Source organism: Manis pentadactyla, chromosome 11 (genome assembly GCF_030020395.1).
Source record: "Manis pentadactyla isolate mManPen7 chromosome 11, mManPen7.hap1, whole genome shotgun sequence".
NCBI classification, from domain to species: domain Eukaryota; kingdom Metazoa; phylum Chordata; class Mammalia; order Pholidota; family Manidae; genus Manis; species Manis pentadactyla.
The window spans coordinates 91,591,062-91,612,569 of NC_080029.1; the positions used below are offsets into that span (position 1 = coordinate 91,591,062).

A 21,508-nucleotide genomic window follows, 5' to 3' on the forward strand; every position below is an offset into this window, starting at 1 on the left:
ATCATGGAAGGAAAATTCTCACAAGAGAGTTTGGGAGAAAGGTCATTAGAAAGTCTGAAAAAAAATGAAAATATACTAATTTTGTTAAAATTTTTTTATATTAAAAAGTGGCATGAAATTCTATGTAGAACAAAAATCTTGGGAAGGCAAATTGGACAAAACCATTAAAAACACAGAGTTTCAAATGAATCCCATCACCTTGTGATGTCTCTTATAAACAGTCGTTAAACCAACACCAGCTACAAGAACAGTCACTTTTTAATAGAATGAGCAGCAATCCAGGGCCTCCATACTTCATGTAGGAAAAACTGTTTAAATTAAGCCAGAAGGATCTATTTGCTTTGTTAGCTACTGCTTCGGAAGCACTACAGTTCCTTTAGCAGTGTACTCTCTCACAAGCACTTTGATGGGAGTGCCTCTCTGCATCTAGTGCCCAGTGAATGGCATGAGGCAGAAACAAAGCATTGCCTAGGACTCTGAAATACCACCCTCAGAGGCTTACAAAACAGTAGTTAAAAGTTCTGGAGAGTGCACCACATTGCCAGCAATGGGATGTGTCACAATAGCAGATGTCAAAAGAGTTAGGATAGTATCTCTCTCTAAAGTACATCTGAAATAGAAAAATCTTTAATATACACCATTTGTAAACAAAATTGCACTTGATTTTTTTTTTAATGATCTAAATCATACTGTAACAGTTTCTCTCTCCTTTTTTTTTGTTCTTTTAATCACTTATAAGAACCATGGCTCCTTAACTCAGGACTTTTTTTTCCCCTCAAAACTACCTCGACGAGATGTAACCGTGGCTTCCCAGGAAATGGAAAGCTAATTAGCAATTTCCCCCATCACCTATGTAACTCCCTAAATAAATAAAATTGAACAGGCAGTTGCTCCTGGAGATTACATATTATGGCGTTGATGTCACAGTTCTTAAGAAGATGTTAAACTTTTTAGTTTGACACATTAAACAATTTAAACATTATAGAAGGTTCAGGAACAACACACGTTAAGTTGGATAACATCCATGGCAAGGTATGGGAGGGAAAGGGGCATCAATGTCAATACAAAACTTGTAGATTTTTCTCGTCCTATGAACTTGTTGTCAGTAAGATGATATCCTTGTTCCGACACCTCTCACCAGCTCCAATGCACAAAGATCAAGGAACAGATCAGGATGTCATTGCCTCCTTTAATTCCATGGAGCAGTATAGAAGACTGACACAGAAGCTGATCACTTCCAGAAACTAGCTATCTTCAGCTACACATCTTCCCACTCTTTACTCCATCTTAGACCTTTCAAAGTGTGTGATCATTCGTTCCTACAGAAAAAAAAATTTTTTTTCTAAGTATATTAATTTCAAATGGTTTATATTTCAAGTATCTTCTCCAAAAATGACGCACACATGTATTTTTCACAAGTGCTTACTTATGTTCGTTTAGTATTTACAGTGATGGTTCCTAACCATTTATGAAGATTTTGAAACATACAGATTTTCAGGACCCATCTAAGAGCAAATGAATCAAGATTTCTAGGCTCTGGACATGAAAATCAAAAGGAACTGTGTATCTGAGAGTCAATTAAGGTGACTAAGCAAATACTTAAGATTAAACTTTAATGAAAATGTATACCTTCTCTAATTCAAAGACTTCCCTTGAAGAAAACTGTCAAGGACGTGGGAAGAGATTTAGCCCCAAGTATTTCTTCTACAACACTCAGAACTGTAACTATGTACTAGAAAGAATTAAGTGTCCAAAATACACGACTGTGTAAACAAACTATGGTATGTTATTATAATGAAATAGTACATACTTTTGAAATTACATTTGATGAAAATGTTCTAGAGATCTGTTATAAAACAACGTGCATACAGTTAACACTTTGCACTTGAGAGCGGTTAGGATGGTAGATTTTAAAATTTTTAAAAAGATCATGTAAAAATTACATTTGATTGTAAAATAGTATTTATGTGATTTAAGAAAATTAATGCATTACCATTAAATTTCCTGTCTTACACAATTTTTTTTACCTTAACAGTTTTTCATTTTTCCTCTGCTTCATTTGCTAAGTACCTATCACACATTTATCCCAAACTCCAAGAGATTGTAAATCTCTTTTCAATTATATCCAATAATCTATCTTTTCTACTTTTTTTTCTTAAATATACCCTTTCCCTACCCCAAAAGCTCTGTTCTCCTGCTCCATTCTGGACTGGTTGCTCCCCAAGCCTGCTGTCCAGCTGTCACACTGGGCATTTCTTCTATCATTATCCCGGGATTTATCCTTGCCTTTTTATGTTAGATCCTTTATTTCCTAAATCCCAAGTCCTTCTCTTTTTAGTTCCCTTTTTTCATGAAGAATGCTTTCTAAGACTTTGAGAAAGCATATTTAGGTGTCAATTATTTCACTTCTTGTGTGACTGAAAACATCTTCAATCTCATATTGGTAGTTTAGTTAAGTATACAGCTTCAGGGTGAAAATAATTCTCTTTAGAACTCAAAGACTTTTTTTATCTTCTAGCTTCCAAAGTTGCTGCTGAACAGTCTGATATCATTTTGATTCCTGGTCCTTTATTTGTTTCTCTTGAAACTCAAGTTCTTATTCAGTTCTTGAATAGGCTTTTCAGGATACAGATGGGTGAAGTCAGTGCTACCAAAAGTACTAATAGTAAACCTGTTTTCTCATGAATGACACAACTGGGTTTCACATATGCAGCCCCGACTGGCTGAAATGTAAGAATGGCTAGAGAGCTGAAGCCAAAGGGAAGCCCTGGAAGAAAACTATTAGAAGACCCCAAAACAGAGATCTGGGAACTGCAGAACACATCACAGAAAGCAAACTGCTAATAGGTTTAATTCTGAATGGTAGAGTTCTCTATTTTAATGCACAGAACAGCTAAGGAATGTGACACTGTGCTGCATCACACAGCAGGTCAGGAGGAAATGAACCATATTTTAGCAGCCAATCCAACACAGTGAGTCAGAATTGGGTGGATGCTTTCAAAAGGTTTTCTGAAATCGAGAGACTCTAGAATAACCCAATATTGAGAGCACATCCAGAACTAATTCCCATGAACTGAGACTGCAATTCACTGTGAAGCCTTCTAGATGAACCATATGGAGGCATATTAAAAGATTAGGTATCAACATAAACATTAGAGGTATTAATTTAATCCTTATTATCTGAAGAAGATAGTGGCACAGATAACACTGAATAGTAAGTAACTTAAAATAATTTATATTTTGTTTGGGTCTGCTATATTCCTTTCTCAATGCTCTTCTTTATTATTTTTGCCTAGATTAGGTAAGGGTTAAATTTGAATTTCTTAGAAACAAAAGAACTAGACAGTGGGAGAGTATGGTATTTGTTACACAGTTTAAACAAAGACATTCTTGGTCTGACTACGTAACTTTGGAAAAGAAAAAAGGGACATGTACAGAAAACCATTCTTGAATACTTGAGTTCTAATATTAGTATTTCTATTCTCATCTATTTCCAACTGCACCAACTATAGTTTCCCAGTCCATTGCTGAGTCTTGTAAATAAAATATACCTGAACGAAGAAAGGACTTGTGACTCCCTATTATGTCAAGAGACCCACAATTTTTGCACATTTGATTGACTACTAACCTCATCTGAATCCAGAAGGGCTGGAAGTGCTCTGCAAAGAGAAAAACACCAAACTAAACAATCAGCAAGCCAGAAATAGTTCATAAAGGAAGGTCAAGTAATGACTGCAATTTAGAGCTTCTTTGTAATTATCTAAGATTTACATCTTTTTAATGGCCATTTCAAGGGGGGGAAAAAGCAAATAAAAAAACAAGTCAATACTGAGAAAAAATAAAACATGTTTTGCCTTATCATGTTTAATTAAAATTACAGCCATGTAAAGGAACTCAAGAATTTCAAAGGATTATCCCATTTATTTTGGAAAGATCTATAGATTTTTCAAAGTAGAAATGTCATCCAAATGAATAATCCTAATTAATTTGCTTGTATATCATCCTTAATATTTAATTACATTTTAACATTTTTAATGTTTTCAATATTGTTTTATTTTTCAATATTCTTTAATCTTTTACTTCTAAAGCAAACTAGAAGCATTCTCATTAGTATGCTCTTGTGGGTAAAATTGCAACATTTCCAGAATATCTTGCCTGGCTTTAATATATATACATATCAACAGGCGTTCACAGGTGGAAAGAAGTATGGCTTCAGTGCATTTGGATCATTCCTCAGGGGTGGAGAGAAGTTCATCTCCACATCAATGGGTAATTACCTGGGCAAGGAGGGCTTATCTGTATCCGGGAGGTAAGGGAAGGGCCAGTTTTGCTTCTGCTGGACCAGAAAAGAGAGATGGCCCAGGACTGCAGCTTGTGAGCAATAAATGGATTTTAAACTTTATTTCTCCCTTTGATTTTGGTTTTTAGAGGTATTTTGCCCTGGGATTTCCTCTCCCCAGACTTACAGCTCTTGAGCTCACTTAAAAAGAATACTGACTTTGAAATAGGATTCTTGTGGTAATGATTCAAAAACTTACACATCTGTCACAGAAGAAGGGACATTTTCTTCTACCCACTTCAAATCATCTTCCTGCTAGGAACATACAAATACCAGTTGTTACTCAATGCTCCAAATAATATATCTCAAGTAAGGATCTAAAGAGATCTCAAAATCTTTAAATTTAATCTTTTGTCATTCTGAAATAATATATTCATGTAACAAATGGGACTGCTAACAGAAAAACCATGTAACTTAAAAAACAGTATCTTCCAAGGACCTCTCGACTGACCAGTGACGGAGACCTAACTGCACCCTTTACTGCGCCCCCTTTTAGCATGAAGCAACCAGAGTGGTTGTTGCCCCCTTCCCCTAGCAGCAGCTAGGGTCTCTATCTGTAGAGGGAGGAATGAGACAGGGACCATGGGTGTAATCAGAGTAGGGTGAGGGCCTCTGGAAAAAGCAAGGCAGGATAATTACAGTCAGAGCAGTGTACTACATGCAAGGAAACCCCCTACCAAAACTATGTTAAACATTAAGCTCTAGAGTCATTCTTCAGTGAGATCAGTTAGTATTCCCCAGATAAAGGAAAGTAGCCCATGTTTTTATTATGCTAATCATTTGTAATCATGTGTAAGATTCACTTTGGCATGCTAAAAGGCCCAGGCCTACATGCTGTTCTTCCTCCTTCAGACCTGATGAGGTGATTTGCAAACTGGGCAACTAATTTAGTATGCAGGCCCAGCCGTAAAAAACATAGTAAAAAGCAGGAAGGATTCCACCCTAAAGATAAGATTGCATTTTAATACCCAGGAACTTAAGAAGTAAGATTCTTAACTTACTCTTTAGCAAATAGACAATACCTCAGCCCACCTTGGGGGCTGGGCAGGCAGTGTTTGATATGCTCCCAGACCAAGATGATGGTATCCCAGGGAGAAAACGGAGCAGTAAATTCCTTGTATTGAGTTAATTCTAAATATTCAGGGACCATTTAACAAGTCCACACCCCTAAGCCTTTTATCACGTTCCTAAAAATCCTCAATTGCATATAAAACCCCTAGACAATGCACAACTATGGGCTCTCTTGTCCCCTCCTGGCGTAAGCCAGGAGCTGTCAGTCCTCTCACTGTCTCTCTCAATAAAAGCCTCTCCCTGGCTCTCCTAAAAAAAAAAACCAAAAAAACCCCCCCACAATATATATAACTAAAATATGAAATGATGTCCTACATCCTTAAATGCTTTCTTCTCAATGGTCTAATACCTAGAGATGGCTTCATGTAAGAGCTGTTCCTTAAAACTTGGTTAAATTCTAAAATCTGTAATATAGAATAAATGTACAGCTCCTAAAACCAAAAAAGAATTGCTGACTGAAAAAAATCTTCATCTTTACTACCAAAAAGACCTTAGGTTATTAATGGAGCTATGACTTCATTATTGAAAACCATTAAACAGAACCATCAAACTAGTCTAGGGTCTTTTCAGGACATAATAGTAAGCAAACCATGTAGTTAAAAGATTACTAGGTCCTAGACAAGAGCACTTGCTCTGTTTTTTAAAAATATAAATATAATACATATTAGACGATTCATAAAACAAGTTAATTACAGCACAGGTCAAAAAAAATAAAGGCCTCTACATAACAGCTAAGTTCCAAGAAGACAGGGCAAACAGGAAAGGAAAGAAGTCATACTTACAGCTTTGTTTACTTTACTATTTCCATTTGGTTCTTGTTTAGTACTTCTCATTTTCATTCCTTCTGTAGAAGAAAAACAAAAGCAGACTGGCTATCTATGTCAGCAGACCAACAATGACTGCAGAATGGACTCAGAGATTTGTTTTAAGCTTACTGACAACTGAATTATATAACAGATGGTTCTCCATCTTTATACTTGTGCTGGGAAGTTAAAAGCCAAATTTTCAGCTCATCTCTAGTAAGCAACTGAGCATTTACTGTGCAATTACGTATTGAATTTACCATGGCTTCACTTTAAAATTTATACCCTCATTTTTGCTTTCCCCTAACTTAACCACATACCAAATTGAGGAATACCACAGTTGTAAAAATAGTAAGAATGTACTTGTAAATATCTTGATTTTGATACATAAATGTCATACTTGCTTTACCTGATTTCTAAGTCAGAATAGAATACTTAAAGCACATAAATGTGAATTTTATCACTACCAAAGCTTTCTTTCAGCATAGGCTCCTTTTGTTCATCTTCTTCCTCTTCCTCAGACAATGGTGAAAAGGCAAACCTGACAGAACAAAAGTGAATGGAAGGAAAAAAATTAGAACACTATAAAAACTGTTCCATTATCTGGATTTTATAGGACTAATTATTGAAACTGCAATTACAGTCATTCATAAAATCAATTTAATGAATTATAAAGTAATTTCCCCTTTTGGAAAGCTCTCAACTGAGCAAGAGAAGCAGGACAGTATCTTATTTATGAGTGCAGACTCAGCCAAATAGTACCTGTGGCTTTAGACAAGTTACATACTCGCTCTGTGCCTGAGTTTTCCCATCTGTAAATGGGGATAACAGAACATTACTCATAGAGGTGTACTGTAAAAACAAAGTAACTCATTTCAAAAAGTACTTATACCTGACACATACTAAACATTGAATAAACTTTCATTTACAAGCCTATGTTATGGCACAAGAGGTAAATAAACCCTTGTGTACTTTAAAACCTCAGGCTTCAATTTGTAGTTAACACATGGAAGTCCTGATCTTGTGTGTTCCAGATAATTTAAAATCTCAGTTTCCCAGTGGGGAGCTGAGATGAAGCCTGATCTGGTACATCTCATATGTCTTTCCTTAATAGCTTCCAAGAGACTCGGCAGAGCAGCTGCCAGACAGGTAATTCTACAATGCCTTCTCTTTGAACTCTCTTTGCATTTACTGTTACCTATTTCATTCTAGCTTGTTTTTAAATCTCTCCTACATGATTAAAAGATTGTTTTAACACATGATTAACCACATTGTTTTTCTTGTGAAACCTTTATGAGAGTGTATATCAATGATACCTTAAAAAAAAAAGAAAGTCTTTATAAGCTAGGAATAATAAAGAACACTTATAACCCATTAAAAGGTAACAAAAATTAATAGTAGATGTCAAAGTTAATGATGATACTTGAAAATTGTATTATTAAAGTCAGAATGAGGTCCATTCTTATTATCTGGTTGCATTATTATATAGGATGCCCTTCCTAGCCAACCCAAAAATCAGAAATTAGGAGCAAGATCATTTGGAAGGGAAGGAACAACAATATCATTACTTTAGGTAACAACCTAGAAGAAAACCTAGGAATTATCAGAACAAGATAATATAAAGGGTTGATATATATGATAAGTATATAAAAACGAAAAGCATTCCTACGTATTTGGAAAAGTCACATGGATTATTTTAAAAGATTACAACCATAACAGCCACACTTTAAAAAAATGTTTAAAGTTACAAAATATAACTGAAGCACTGAAAGGACTACAGAAATAGGGAGGGATACTATATTTAAGGATAGGATTATCAAAAAGATATAAAGTTTCCCTAATTAATCTATTAATTCCAATCAAAATCTAGTAAGCTTTTCCTAGGATTAAATAAACAAGCTGCTTTTTTTATTGAAGAGCAAAGACCCACTAGCAAAGGATTATTTTTTTAAAAGATTAAGGGGGAGGGTGGTTTAGGCTCTCCAGATACAATTTATCAGGAAGCTAAGATAATGAAGACAGTGTACTTCTAATGCAGATCAGAGAATAGAGAACCTATAGATAACTCATGATGAATAAAAAAAACCCAATTATGAATTTTTAAAGCACAAATAACTTTATGACTTCACTAAACTGAATAGGTTTCTTAAACAAGACACAAAATATACAGTCCATGAAGGAAAAAAACAACAAATTTGACTATATTTTCAAGCTTTTCTATGACCAAAAACACCATAAAAAAGTTAAAATATAATCAACAAACTAGGAGAAAGTATCTGTAAAGCTTAGAACAAACAAAATATTGGCATCTAAAATATATAAGGAATTCCTACACCTCAATACAAAAAAGATCAGTCAGCCAATAAAAAAATAAGCCAAAGATATAAAAAGCTGATCAACAGGAGACCAACTAAATGACCAGCAAACATATAAAAGAGATCAAAAGTAACTTGGCCCTAAATGCAAATAAGAATTACCACTGAATATTCTCATCCAGTCGATCAGCAAAATTAAATAAAATGAGGGGAGTATAGAAGCAAGGAAGAGGAAAGAGCTCCTCTCATACCACTGCTGGTAAACATGCTTCTGATTTTTTTTGGAATGCAATCTGATACTTTAAAAATTACAAATACATATACCCTTTAACCCAGCAATCCCAAGCCTACTCATTCAACTACTTTGAGCAGATGCTATGTGCCAGTATGTAGTGAAAAATTAACCTTATCTAAAAAGAAGTCTGGCCTTTACACCCTCGACTACTTGGAGATGATTTCTACATCCTGGGATTATCCTGCCTGATGGAAGTGGCTTTGGCCACTCCCAGGAGCTCTGGACACTAGACAGTCTGTATATGTTGTAATGGGGACTTTAGGGCACATTATCATCCAGCATCCAGGAAAAACTAGACTAAAGTGGCGCGGGCCATGCTGCTCATGCTGTTTGACAAGGCCCAGGCACAAGGAGGAATCCTGGAAACAGGAAACCTCATAGCTGGCCCCTGCTAATTCCCACACTTATTTTTGCTGTTATGATGTTGGTGATTGGGCTCATATATGGGAAATCTTATGTGTTTAAGATTTATTAATCTTTAGTAAATAACATAACCCAAAATATTGATCAAAGCAATTCCGGAAACTTAAAGCAGTGTTATAGGACCAACTGTTCCAATTGTGGCATACTGCCACAAATAAGTGAGGCAGAACAACCCAGGCCTCTCTTAAAATTAGATGCAGTTTGTCCTCTCTTTTCTAACAATTCAAACATGACTAACCAGAATTTCTTTAGAATATTGGCAGAGAAGAAGTTATGGGAACCTGGGGCATGGAAAAACCCATTCTCCCAAAGAACTTATATGAAACAGCAAAGTAATAAAAAGAGATTAATAGTCCCCACTGCCCACAGCCCCCTTTATGTTGCTTATAATATTAGAAGAGTATCCCCCTTGAAGAAAGAAGTTACGAGTAAAATAGAAAGATTTACATTTATAATTATCCCATATATAGAAGTTTATAATGAATTTATGACAAAATATTAATGGCAAGGTAGTAAGAGCAGATTTAGTGTTATTAGATAAAGGATAAAGAGGACTGCAAGGCCCTAGAGCCTGCAGATGCAGGAGGAAAGGTGTAAACATCTGAAATTGTGGAATGAATATTATGAAAGAATAAGGTGTTCCTATTGTATTCATAGGAATATTGAAGGATGTTAAAACTTATGAGTGATAGGAGTACCATCCCTAGATTTTAGATGTAAGCCTCAACCCATATGTGTAGAATAGGATTTAATTAATAATATAGTTACACTTAATAACCAAAAGACATATAGCTTGCATTTTATATAACCTGCTTAAAACTTTATATAGCGTTCGACACATATCTTAAACTCTATATAATCTTACATGCTTATAAATAAAAATCATAGCCCACACGCTGTCTTAGGCCATTTCCCGTCTAGCACCTAGCACGTAACCTACATCTCTGGCCAAAAAGGTTAAGGGAAAGTAATGAGCCAGAATTATACAAAAACTGAAAAGAAAAAACATTGTACCATCCATGATCAAAGAAAATGTGTAACATTAGGTAAACCTTAAAAAGATATAAAAATAAAGACCCTGCCGCTTGATGATGGGGAGATGTTACAACCTTAATCGGGTGTTTCGTCTCCTCACTCATCTTCTCACTTGCCGACGCTGTCCTTTCCTTTGTGACCCACACCTCGGCTGGAGCTGGACTCCGGCACTAAAGGTTTTATTAACCCGACTTCCAAGAAGGGCTGGAGCCTGAAGGTCTGCCACATGGGCAGTATGTGATCAAGCCCCAAAGAAGTGTCTAGACACCAAAGGATTGGGTGAGTGTCCCCGGTTGGCAATACTCTGTGCACACTGTCACACACTGGAGAGCCATGGAGGTAACATGATCCATAACTCCATGTGGAGCAGACAACTGGAAGTTCTGCATCTGGAGCCCTCCTAGACTCTCCCAAGAAGTCTCTTCCCTCTGTATCCTTTATCTATTGATAAACCAAGGCCACAAGCCTAACAGTATTTAGTGAGTCACTCAGTCCTAGTGGATTATCAAGCTTGCAGCCTTGGGAGCCCGTGAACTTGCAACTGAGTGTCAGAAGTGAAGACAGTCTTATGGGGACTACTCCTTTAGACTCTGCAGCCTGGCTAACTCTGCATAGCCACAAATAACAATCACGGGAGTGTGCAAAATGTTTTCAAAGGGAAGAGGGAGAAAGGAAGAGCAGGGATAAAGCAAAAAAAATTTAAGACTGAAGAAGGGGAAAAATTTTATATGTAGACATAGCTAGTGAGTAAGGAGATCAAAAGATCCAGGTAAAGGAGGGTCACCAGAATGTCTAGGTTCTTTCTGAACAGTATGATTTCACATCACCTTTATTTTACTTTCTCTCACACTTTTTTCTCTATTTTCTTTTTTAGACTCTTCTTTTCCAAGGAATACAAATATTAAGTGTACAGTATAAAAAGACAAGGTTATTTTCATGGGTAAAAGGATGCTATTTCTTTTCTTTCCAAATCTTTTATTCGTATGTCTGATTATAAAATTAAGTGTTCAGTTATACCATCTGATCCTTTTCCTTCTTGGGTCATGTGGTTGGGTAATATCAGCTCTTAACTGTCTAAATTCAAAAGGGAAGGGGATAGAAACAAAAGCATGGATATTCACAAAATAAAGAACTAATTCCTAAATAACTGAGGTTTGCCTATAGTTGGACAAAGCAAATTCACATGTAAATTTTTAATTTCAAAGTCATTCACTCAAATTTTTATTTCACCCTCTCTACTGTTACAAAGTGAACTGGGCTTCTGTGTACAGACATTTCTCTTTCCTTCTGGACACCAGCTAGATGATGAGACTCCCATCCCAAGTGTCACCCTCTATCTAGCTTCTTCATTTACCCATACAAATACTTAGTTATCAGATGTCAGAACTGAAAGGAACCTCAGATCAATTGGTTCAGTTCCCCCTCACTGTGTGAAGAGGAAATGGAGGCCCAGGAAGTGAAAAACAGCACCACACCAAAAAGCATGCTGCAAAAACAGAGCTGAGACCGGGCTCAGACCCAGGAAGTGTAGCTTCCACTCCATGGCCTGGCCCTGACACTGTCACTCACTGAACCACCCGAGGGAGGACATGCCCATTCAATGGTCAGCAATGTAAATAAGAAGTGTCCAAGAACCTCTGGTTATTTGCAGATGGTCGCCAGAGCACCATGATGACAAAGAGGATCATGGAGAACAGCAACCGCCAGATGGCATCGTCCACCCACAGCTCCCGCCAATCCTACCAAAAGGGGGGAAAAGTATATTTATATACATTATTTTAACCCTTATTTCACAAAGCCCCTTAGCATTGAACTAGAATCACTTTTTTATTCATACTACTTATAGTTACTAAGCGCCTACTGTGTGCTAGGCACTGTGCTAAGTGCTGGGGATACCAAGTGAATGAATAGTTTCCTCTCTCACGGTAGCTACTATTGCTAAAGAGGCTGAGTGGAGCTCCTTGCCAACTGAAGGAAGCATTTGTCAATGCTTCATTATATCTCTGAGAATCTTTAGGGAAGGGTTTTTATACAATGTAAGAGAAAGTAACACTAACTTGTGACTTTTTATAATTTTCATTTATTTATTTTTACCAAAATAGAGCCTTAGTTGCCTCCAAAGAACTGCTATTGGCCAGTTTTTGTGCTCAGATCTTAAGGACATGGCTGCTGCTCAGATTAGCATTATTCATATAAAGTTTAGGGCTCTGGATTTCTTGTTCTGAGAATTTTTAGTTAAGGCCAAGATTGGGTTGTTTTGACAGTGTGGCTCATCACTTACAAAATTATCTCCCACTATTGGGATATATATATATATTAAGACTCCCTCCACCATTGCAACCCCCCAACCCCCCCACTGCCCAAAACAAAGCATACCTCCCACACCAAGCACCATGATAACAACAGAGTACTGAGGAGTACAGAAGCACTCTAACCCTAACTTCTTAAAATGTGCAAACATTACCATCATCAACATCATTGTGTGAAACAAGGACACTATTCATAAATGCACGTGTTTATAACTCACCGACTGACAAGTCACTATCCTGAACTTCATGGTTGTCCAGATGATGAACACAATAGATGCTAACAGAAATAAAAAACCTGGTCAGGGTATGGACGTTGGTTTATATTCTCAATTACCAGTTCTCTGATTCTGGTTAAGTGGAATCCCACACATCCTTAACTCCCAATACATTACAATCATTTTCTCTAAGTTATTTTAACAAATTTACTCAATAGAAATTTACTTAGCTATAATGCACTTCAGTCAACCCTTTCTGTATTTAAAGAATAGTTTTGTTTACCACCTGGCTACTTCATTAACCCTCAGAATTGGAAAAGAAAATTCTGGAAATAGGGCTTTTTACAGCATTAGCAATAATATAATTTTCCCCCTTTATCTTTAATACAGTAATGTTAGTTTTTCTTTGGCTCGTCAGATGGGGAAAAGGATGATAAAAGACAAAAAGAACTGTTGGTTCCAATCTTAAACCATACCTCCTTAGACCTAGTACAAGGCCCGAAAGGCAGGCAAATTAACCTACTTTGGTTATGGTTTATCTATTGTCTATATTTTAAGCATGCTTAGTGAAATATGTAAAAGCAAGATGATAGCAACACAACATGATTAAAAATTCTATACATATTTAATAAAACCAAGTAAGCAAGTATTAATACCTTCTCTACAAGGACTCTAAATGCTATATGGCACTCAAGCTAATTTGCCCCAAGAAAAAGAATGCCTCAGAAACAAAATGGAGACAGGAAAGGAATATACTAAGAGTTGAAATTAACTGCAGCCAATATTCAGCTATTAAAATAAATGGACCTCAGTCTTATTTGAACTACACATCTATTTGAGAATATGGCAAAAGTTAAAGACCCTTTCCCCAGGGAGAATGCACAAAAACTTTCTGTGTGGTATTAGTGAGCCCACCAATGGACTCTCAGGTTAAGAATCTCTGTTCAAAAAGGATCAAATTTAAACAGCATGTAGAAAGTCCCCAACTTACCTGCTACTGCCAAGATAAGTGTGTTGGTGAAATGTCGATACAAAGAGAGTTTTACAATGTTCCTCCGAAGTTTTAATAGCTTCATTGTTTGAGTCAGGCTAATAAATATGTGTTTGCAGGTCAAGGAAATCAACATTCAGAAATAAAAACAATAGGCTAATAAATTAATCAAGTTCCTTTGAGGATCTGTGGCCACAACGATGATAGAGCTACAGACCCCAGAGCCTTCCAGCTCTCATTCTCAACCTCACGAACACTGCAAGCCTCACCATTAATATGAAAGTCTTCATTTTCAAGAGATTGGAAAAGAAAGAAGCAGGATAAAATAGGAATGCAAAAAATAAGAAAAGAGGAAAAAATATAAAAACATAAATAAAAACAGGAAGAAGCTTTCTAGAGAAACAAAGAAGAACAAAATTAAAGACATATGGAAGAAAATTAAAAAAAAAAAAAAAAGTAACAGGCAAAGGACTCAGAGCCAGTATCATCTCTCTTCCCTTAAGGTAAGAGGCTCTGTTCTCACTGTCCTAGCTAATCAGGTCTAGTCATAAATACACTCATGCCTACAACCTCCCAGAGTTCTATACTCAGTCCCTTCGTTCATGTTAAGGAACCTGCAATATAAGCTGCCTGAGCTATCTTAAACTAAAAGCACTGTACCGTTACAACTGGCTGAGAACCCTAGACTGAAAAAGCAATGACTCTCCATTTTCAGAACATTGTTTTCAAGTATAAGTTGCCTCAGGAAGATGACTGAAGACTACTAAGGATGGTATCTAATGTCCAACTTTTAAAATGAGGAACAGATATAAAAATAAGTGAACTGGAGCTTGCTTCTGCCCTTCAACAGAGCCTTCGCTGCTACCTAATCACTGTGTTATCTTACTGAATGATGCCGTCCCACCTCCCTCTCTCCACCCCACCAAACACTGGTAGAAGTTCAGGAAGCACACTTCAAAGATACTGATCTAGAAAAGTTTTGCCATTTGGACCCAGACAGTTCAATTTCAAACATTTTGGATAGATGGCAATCCCCTCAAATTCACAAAACTATAATTTTGTTTATATTCAGTTTTTTGTAACAGCCACAGTCTATCAAGACATTAATACTGCATGACTGCATGTAGGACCAAATATATAAAAACCAAAACAAATAAAGATAAAATCCCCCAAAGATAAAAAAGTCCCAATACTTGAAACCTTTACTCAACCAGCCAAGTCCCTAATAAACAAATGTTTTATTTTAAAAGCATGAAAAAACGATTATTCAAATAGAAACTTGTTATCTGCTGGTTGACTTTGCCTGTAAACCAATCAGTATTTATTTCAGATTTCAGATAATCCCAACTCAGCTTTTGAATGGGGATATAAAACACTTTCCCTGAAGGGTTAAAATCTACAGAGAATTTTAAGAGTCAACCTCACATAGTTGCAGAAACCATATTTTAAGGATCAAAATATTTTCACATTTTTCAAAGCATTAATTAACTGCTAGAGGCTGAAAGAAACAGCAGGACCAGGGCAGCCAGTGACTCTAACATTAAGCGGGGTGCACAAGTAAGTTCAAAATCAAAGTGAAATGTTCATTTAAAAAAAGAAAAGCCAGAAGCTTTATCTGTGCTCAGTCCACAGTCACCAACCTCTGATGCAATTTTAAAAATTAAAAACAAACGAACAAATGGCTTACCTGAGCCCACAGGTTGTTCGACTGACACCCTATTCCCCAAACTAGAGAGTAATCACTAAATCTGGTAAACACCCTTTGCAGAAAGATCAATGGAAACCCATCTCTGAGGGTGGAAAACGGACCACCATCAGACAAGCCACTGAGAAGGATATCCACCAGCACAGGGCAGTGTCTAGGAAAGCCAAGGGGATAAAGGCCAAGGAAGCAAGATCAGTCTGGGCCTGCAGACAAAGAAAAAGAGGTAGTGAAAAAGAGATGTCTAGAGAGGCACAGAGAAGAAACCAGCACACAATTCTGCATTTACACAATCATCTGGAATGATTTTGCATTTGAACTGAAAGAAAATAAAAAGGAGTAACACTTGGCACCTATATTATTCTTCCCTCTGGCACACCATCATGTAGAAGATAGAACTGTTGGCATTTTAATCTCAATACCATGAACATGCTGCTAACTAATTATGAGGCAATCTCCATAGAGTTCCCAACATGCTAAGAGCCTTGTTAAAGCACTGACCACACCCAAAACTTACAGTGCTAAGTCAGACTTTAGTCAGAAGTCTATAAAGACCCTGCTCAAATTTAAAATTACTGCATCACTAATACACTAAGAATTAATGTCCAGATTGTAACATAACACAATTTTACAAACAAGAGCTCACCCCAAAATAAAATATAGGCAAGTATCTGTCCCAAAAACTATGCTGCTTCTTTTCTCAAGTTTATATACAAAAGACGCTATTTATACAACCCAATCACTGGGACATTATTGAAAGGATATCCATAAAATAATACAGGCATCAATAGCTGAGAGGGCCAGGTTTACTATCAGAGCCAAAGGATAAGAAAAATACTATAGCAGCAGAAGAAAGAAAACGAAATTGACAGAGGATTAAAGTTGCTAAAAGTCTAAGGAAATTACATACAGAGGATAGTGTGATTTGAAAAACAAATTTGAATCTGTAAGTGTTTTACTTAAAGGGCAGTTTATTGCAAAACTTACTGAGCCCAGTTTTCTTCAGGGCCAAGTTTGTACCATCTACCACCCTGAATTTAACAGGCTACTGCAGAGAATGATTTTTAAATAAATAAGAAAATAAGTAGAATGACCTAGGGTGGCTCACTTCTTCTTCACATTAATCCAGGTCCAACACAAATTTACCACTTCTATCTCAGTGCTTTGGTTTCCTTCCTTGGCAAAGGACATAATTGTTTAGTTCTTGAGAATGATGCAAAATTTAGTTAGTTGCAACTTAAGGAAAGTCTTTGAAATCCAAGTGTTGGTTAAGCAAAGAGCACTGTCATTTTAAAAACAAAAAATATAGACTAAACAGCAAGTGCATGACTACAGTGTTTGCCACTTACATAAGGAGAGCCCACTGTCTGGGAGGCGGAACTCAGTAAGTAGCAATCTGGGGACAGGTGGGAAAGCATTCACTCCCAGTCACACATTAAATTTTTAAAGCTCTAACAGATTAGAAAGAAAAACTGAATTATAAATCAGAGCCCAAAGGTGACTTAAAGAAGCCCACAGGTATTTCCAATTCACCCTCTCAAGACAAGAGCAATATACCTGGACTGACCACAAAAAAACTTGATTAAGCAGTACTGACCCCAGTAACTCTGAGGACCCCCTCCATGCCAGAGAACAAAAGATAGAGGGCTCCTGCCACCACAACCTTGTGAAGAGTGACTCCAAGGCGAGGCCTAAAGAGGAAGCAGAGAGACAGTCTGAGTACAAATGCAGCAAACTCTGAGACAAGCTAAGTAACAGGAACTCCAGGTTAATACAGGCCAACAACTTAACAGAGATAAGCCAGACATGCCTGATACACCTCAGAGAAAAAAACTCAGAAGAACATATAGTCTTAAAACAAAATAGTGAACAAGAGAACTTTAGATCTGGCTGCTCTGCATTAAAAAAAGAAAACTTTTTTATTATAGAGAATTTTTTAACACTTTCAGTAGTGTAACGAACCCCTGTAACACCCCTCATCTAGTCCCTATAATCATAAACTTATGGCCAGCCCTGCCCCTTGCACACCCTTATCCATTCCCAACCTCCCTTATCATCTTGAAGCAAATCTTAGATAACGTATCTTTTATCTGTAGATACTTCAAGTATATGTTTTTAACAGATAAGACTTTAAAAAAATATAACCAGAATACCATTATCAAACTTAAGAATTTTAACAATATAATCAAATATCCTATCGTAGCTCATTAGGTAAATAGTACATTTATAAGCTCAAAATCCAACAAAATATGAATTATTTTGAGCAGCTTCTGTTTGAAGGAGTAATAGTCTTAGATCCTTGATATTCAAAATGCTACTCAGAATCTACATTTTAACAAGATGCCAAGCTGATTCTTTAGTGCATTATAAATCATGTTTACCTAAGCTTTAGCAATATTTGTTCTTATATTTTTTGTTATACCCTAGAAAAGCTCTGTATGGGCAGGAATTTTTCTCCCCACTGGTGTACCTTAGAAGCCTAGAATACTTTCTGGCATATATAAGAGGCACCCCAATATTTAAGTGAGTACATTTTAAAAATGAGAATGCCCTATTCTCCTAATCCCATTTAAAGCAAAACCCTTTTAAATGAATGAATAAATTTTAAAAATTAAAAGAAAGTCCCCCCCATTTCTTTAATACCACTTGAAACAAGGTTCCTGAAATAACTGCCTACACCTGGCTAGTTCCAATTCCTCTCTTCCTATTCTCTCTTGAACACATTCCAATCAAGCTTTTGTCCTACCATTTCACCGAAACTGTTCTTCTTAAGGTCACTTCTATGCAGTTAAAACCAATGTCAACTCTCGATCCTCAATTATCTTAATGACATAATTAATCACTCCCTCCTTGAGGTTTGCCTCCCACCATACTAGTCACTCCTCAACTTCCTCTGGTCTAATTCTACTTCATCTCACTGAATTCTAAATAACAGAAAATGTTCAAGGGCTTACTTAGTCTTTGACGTCTTCTCTATATACTCTCATTTCCTTAGTAATCACATCCTGTCTCATTGTTTTAAATAACATCTACATCCTGATGGCCCCCAATATTTTTTTGAGGTACACACAATGCACAAATCTTAGTGTACAGCCAGTACCATACTGTTTTGATTAACACAGCTTTGCAGTATAGCATGAAGTCAGGGAGCCTGACACCCCCAGCTTTGCTGTTTCTCAAGACTGCTTGGCTATTAAGGGTTTATTGTGATTCCATTCAAACCTTAGGATTATTTGCTCTGGTTCAGTAAAAAATGCCACTGATATTTCAATAGGGATTACAATGAACCTGTAAGTTGCTTTGGGCAGGATGGCTATTTTAACAATATTAATTCTTCCTACCCGTGAGCATGGAATAGCTTACCATTTACTTGTGTCTTCAATTTTTTTCATCAATGTCTTACAGTTCTCAGAGAAGAGATCTTTCATCTCCTTGGTTAAGTTTATTCCTAGGTATATTATTCTATTTCATACAATTATAAATGGGATTGATTTCTTAATTTGTTAATTATTTGTATATAGAAATGCAGCAAATTTCTGTATATTGATCTTGTACCTTATGACTTTACTGAATTCATTTATTAATTCTAGTAGTTTTTTGGTAAAGTCTTTAGGGTGATGACTCCCAAATTTATATCTCCACCCTAATCTCTCTCCTTTACTTTCCCCATTTGGATACGTAACTGAACTCCTTATCTTGCCTCCACTCCAACTTTACTCCACCTGGGATCTTCCTGAACTCAGTAAAACTCAATTCCATTCTTCCACTTGCTCAGATCAAAACAGCTGGCACAGAGGCTCTCTTGTCCCCTCCTGGGGTGAGCCAAGAGCTCTGTCCTCTTGTTTTCTCTCTAAATAAAAGCCTCTGCCTTGCTCTCTTTAAAACAAACAAACAAACAAACAAACAAACAAACAAACAAAAATAGCTGGCACAATACTTGATTCCTCTTCTTTCACATCACACATTTGGCCCATCAGCAAATTCCACTGGCTCTACCTTCAAAATATATACTAAATTTGACCACATCTTAGCATCTCTTCCTCTAACTATAAATACAGTTCCGTCACACCTCGAGATCTTTGTTTAAATGTCACTAACCAAAGCCTTCCTCACCTACTCTACTTAAAATTGCAAAACCTCCACTTCCTGCTTAGCACTCTCTATACCCTTTCCTTGCTTTATCTGCTCCATAGCACTTCACTGGGATATTAGATATTTTATTTATTTCTGTCTGGGCTCCTCCCTCCACAAAAGTAAACTCCAAGAGTTTTACTTGCTACATCCCTAGGACCTAGAACAATGTCTAGTACATAGAAGGCACTCTCTGAAATATTTTCGAATAAAAGTATTTTCAGACTGTTACAGCAAGAATGGTCTTCCCATAAAAAATATTTTTTGCAAAAATATTTTGGAAGAGTAAAGTCACTGTAAGTTTACTCTACAAGTGTGATGTATCAGGGCATGTTCTAGATTTTCCTGCAAATGCTTCTTGAGTTCTAAAAAGTAAAATGAAGTATTTGACATTTTTCCAACTTTAACAAATCTACAAGATTTCAGATACCTGTACTATTTATGAACTTTTATCAACTCTTTCAGAATTACAATGGAAATTTGCAATACTATTTCAATTTAATCAGTGCTTTAATATGCTCTTCCAAATAGGAATTTCATACTTACTTGACTATGCCATATCCCAGACTGACTATGATGACCAGTGTTCGAGCCAGGGAGCGCTTAACTGCAGAAAGCAGCTCTGCAAGGATCAGGGCGCCTTGAACTATGAGAAAGAAGAAGAGGGAGAAGGTGCTCTAATCTAGGTTTGGGAAAAGGCACAATTCTAGAGCCAGGATGCAGACCTAGCTCTTAACATTCTTCGGAATAAGCATTGCTACTAGCCCTGCTAAAAAAGACCTCTCCTGCAGTTTTTACAAGTATGTACCCAAAGCAATCTGGGTGCCCTCAAGTCACCTTTCCTCTCCACCCTCCACTTCACTAAAACCTCAGCAGAATACATCACTAGTTTATAATATCTAGGGAACATCCCCAGATCTGTAAAACCTATGAAATAGAGCTACACACAGAAAAGCACAGAACACATACAAACACAGTCTTCAAATTATTTTCACATCTATAATTTACAGGCCCTTTCAAAGACAGGAAAAGATCTAATTAGCAATATCCTGTAACAATAATCATTAATAATGAAATGGTCTCATGAGAACCAAAGCTATCACAAAACCCAATACAGAACAGTTTCTGTCATTACCTGTTAATTACTAAACCATAGCAACCTTTTACTTTCTTGGTATTACTGTATTTTACCAATTCTTAGATATACATCCCCCCATATTTTGACATTTTTGAAATCAAAGCACACCTTACAATCAAAGGCATCTTACATTAAATTGGCAGTATTTACTTTTTCTTAGATGCATTTAATATTGGTGCCTTAAAAATCATGGTATTTGAGATCCAATGGTGGTAATAATCCTTTCCAAAATGGTCACTATTTTAACTTTTGTACGTATATTTCAATAAAACCACTTGTAAATCACTGAACCCACAAGTTAAGAGATTAAAATCAGAAGTCACAATCATAATGAGTCTGCTTAAGTTATTCTAATAATTAACTAAAAAGTTAAACCTTCTTACTGACTTCTAACCTTAGGAAAACTGTCACACATCTCACCAGTCAATCACTCACAAACTGGCAAACACTGTTTGGTTACATACCAGATTCTCCTTTGTAACGGATGTTCTGAAATTCTGCATAGAAGACTGCTTTCTCAAGCATTCCCAGGAAGATGACAGCACCGATCCAAAACTGAATTCTCAGGAGATCTCTCCAGTAGCAGGCAGACCATGCCAGCCACAGAACACCAAACAAGACATATACAATACACATCACCATGAAAAACTGCCGGCCAAGAAGGTAAGAGAAAGAGGATTAGGTCCAACAGGCAATTTAGAATCAATACAGTCTTAACAAACTACAAGAAATATATATATT

General features: G+C 36.5%; 1 protein-coding gene across 6 annotated transcripts in view; it reads right to left on the bottom strand.

The window, feature by feature from the left end:
• Positions 1 to 240: 240 nt before the first annotated feature.
• TMEM87A (transmembrane protein 87A) overlaps positions 241 to 21,508 on the bottom strand; it is a 41,268-nt gene continuing 20,000 nt past the window's right edge. For 2 of the 6 annotated variants that reach the window (XM_057488729.1, XM_057488732.1), the window contains exons 9-20: positions 21,232 to 21,415; positions 20,176 to 20,275; positions 17,096 to 17,189; positions 16,260 to 16,335; positions 13,797 to 13,901; positions 12,809 to 12,867; positions 11,917 to 12,020; positions 6,681 to 6,754; positions 6,193 to 6,254; positions 4,539 to 4,594; positions 3,629 to 3,659; positions 241 to 1,319 (exon numbers count right to left, since the gene is read on the bottom strand). In XM_057488729.1, coding sequence (XP_057344712.1) covers positions 1,278 to 1,319; positions 3,629 to 3,659; positions 4,539 to 4,594; positions 6,193 to 6,254; positions 6,681 to 6,754; positions 11,917 to 12,020; positions 12,809 to 12,867; positions 13,797 to 13,901; positions 16,260 to 16,335; positions 17,096 to 17,189; positions 20,176 to 20,275; positions 21,232 to 21,415 — 987 coding nt within the window. In that variant the 3' untranslated portion in view covers positions 241 to 1,277. Of the gene's footprint in view, positions 1,320 to 3,628; positions 3,660 to 4,538; positions 4,595 to 6,192; positions 6,255 to 6,680; positions 6,755 to 11,916; positions 12,021 to 12,808; positions 12,868 to 13,796; positions 13,902 to 15,631; positions 15,705 to 16,259; positions 16,336 to 17,095; positions 17,190 to 20,175; positions 20,276 to 21,231; positions 21,416 to 21,508 lie in introns of all 6 variants that reach the window. The other 4 variants (XM_057488730.1, XM_057488733.1, XM_057488731.1 and 1 more) reach the window with 3 other exon arrangements.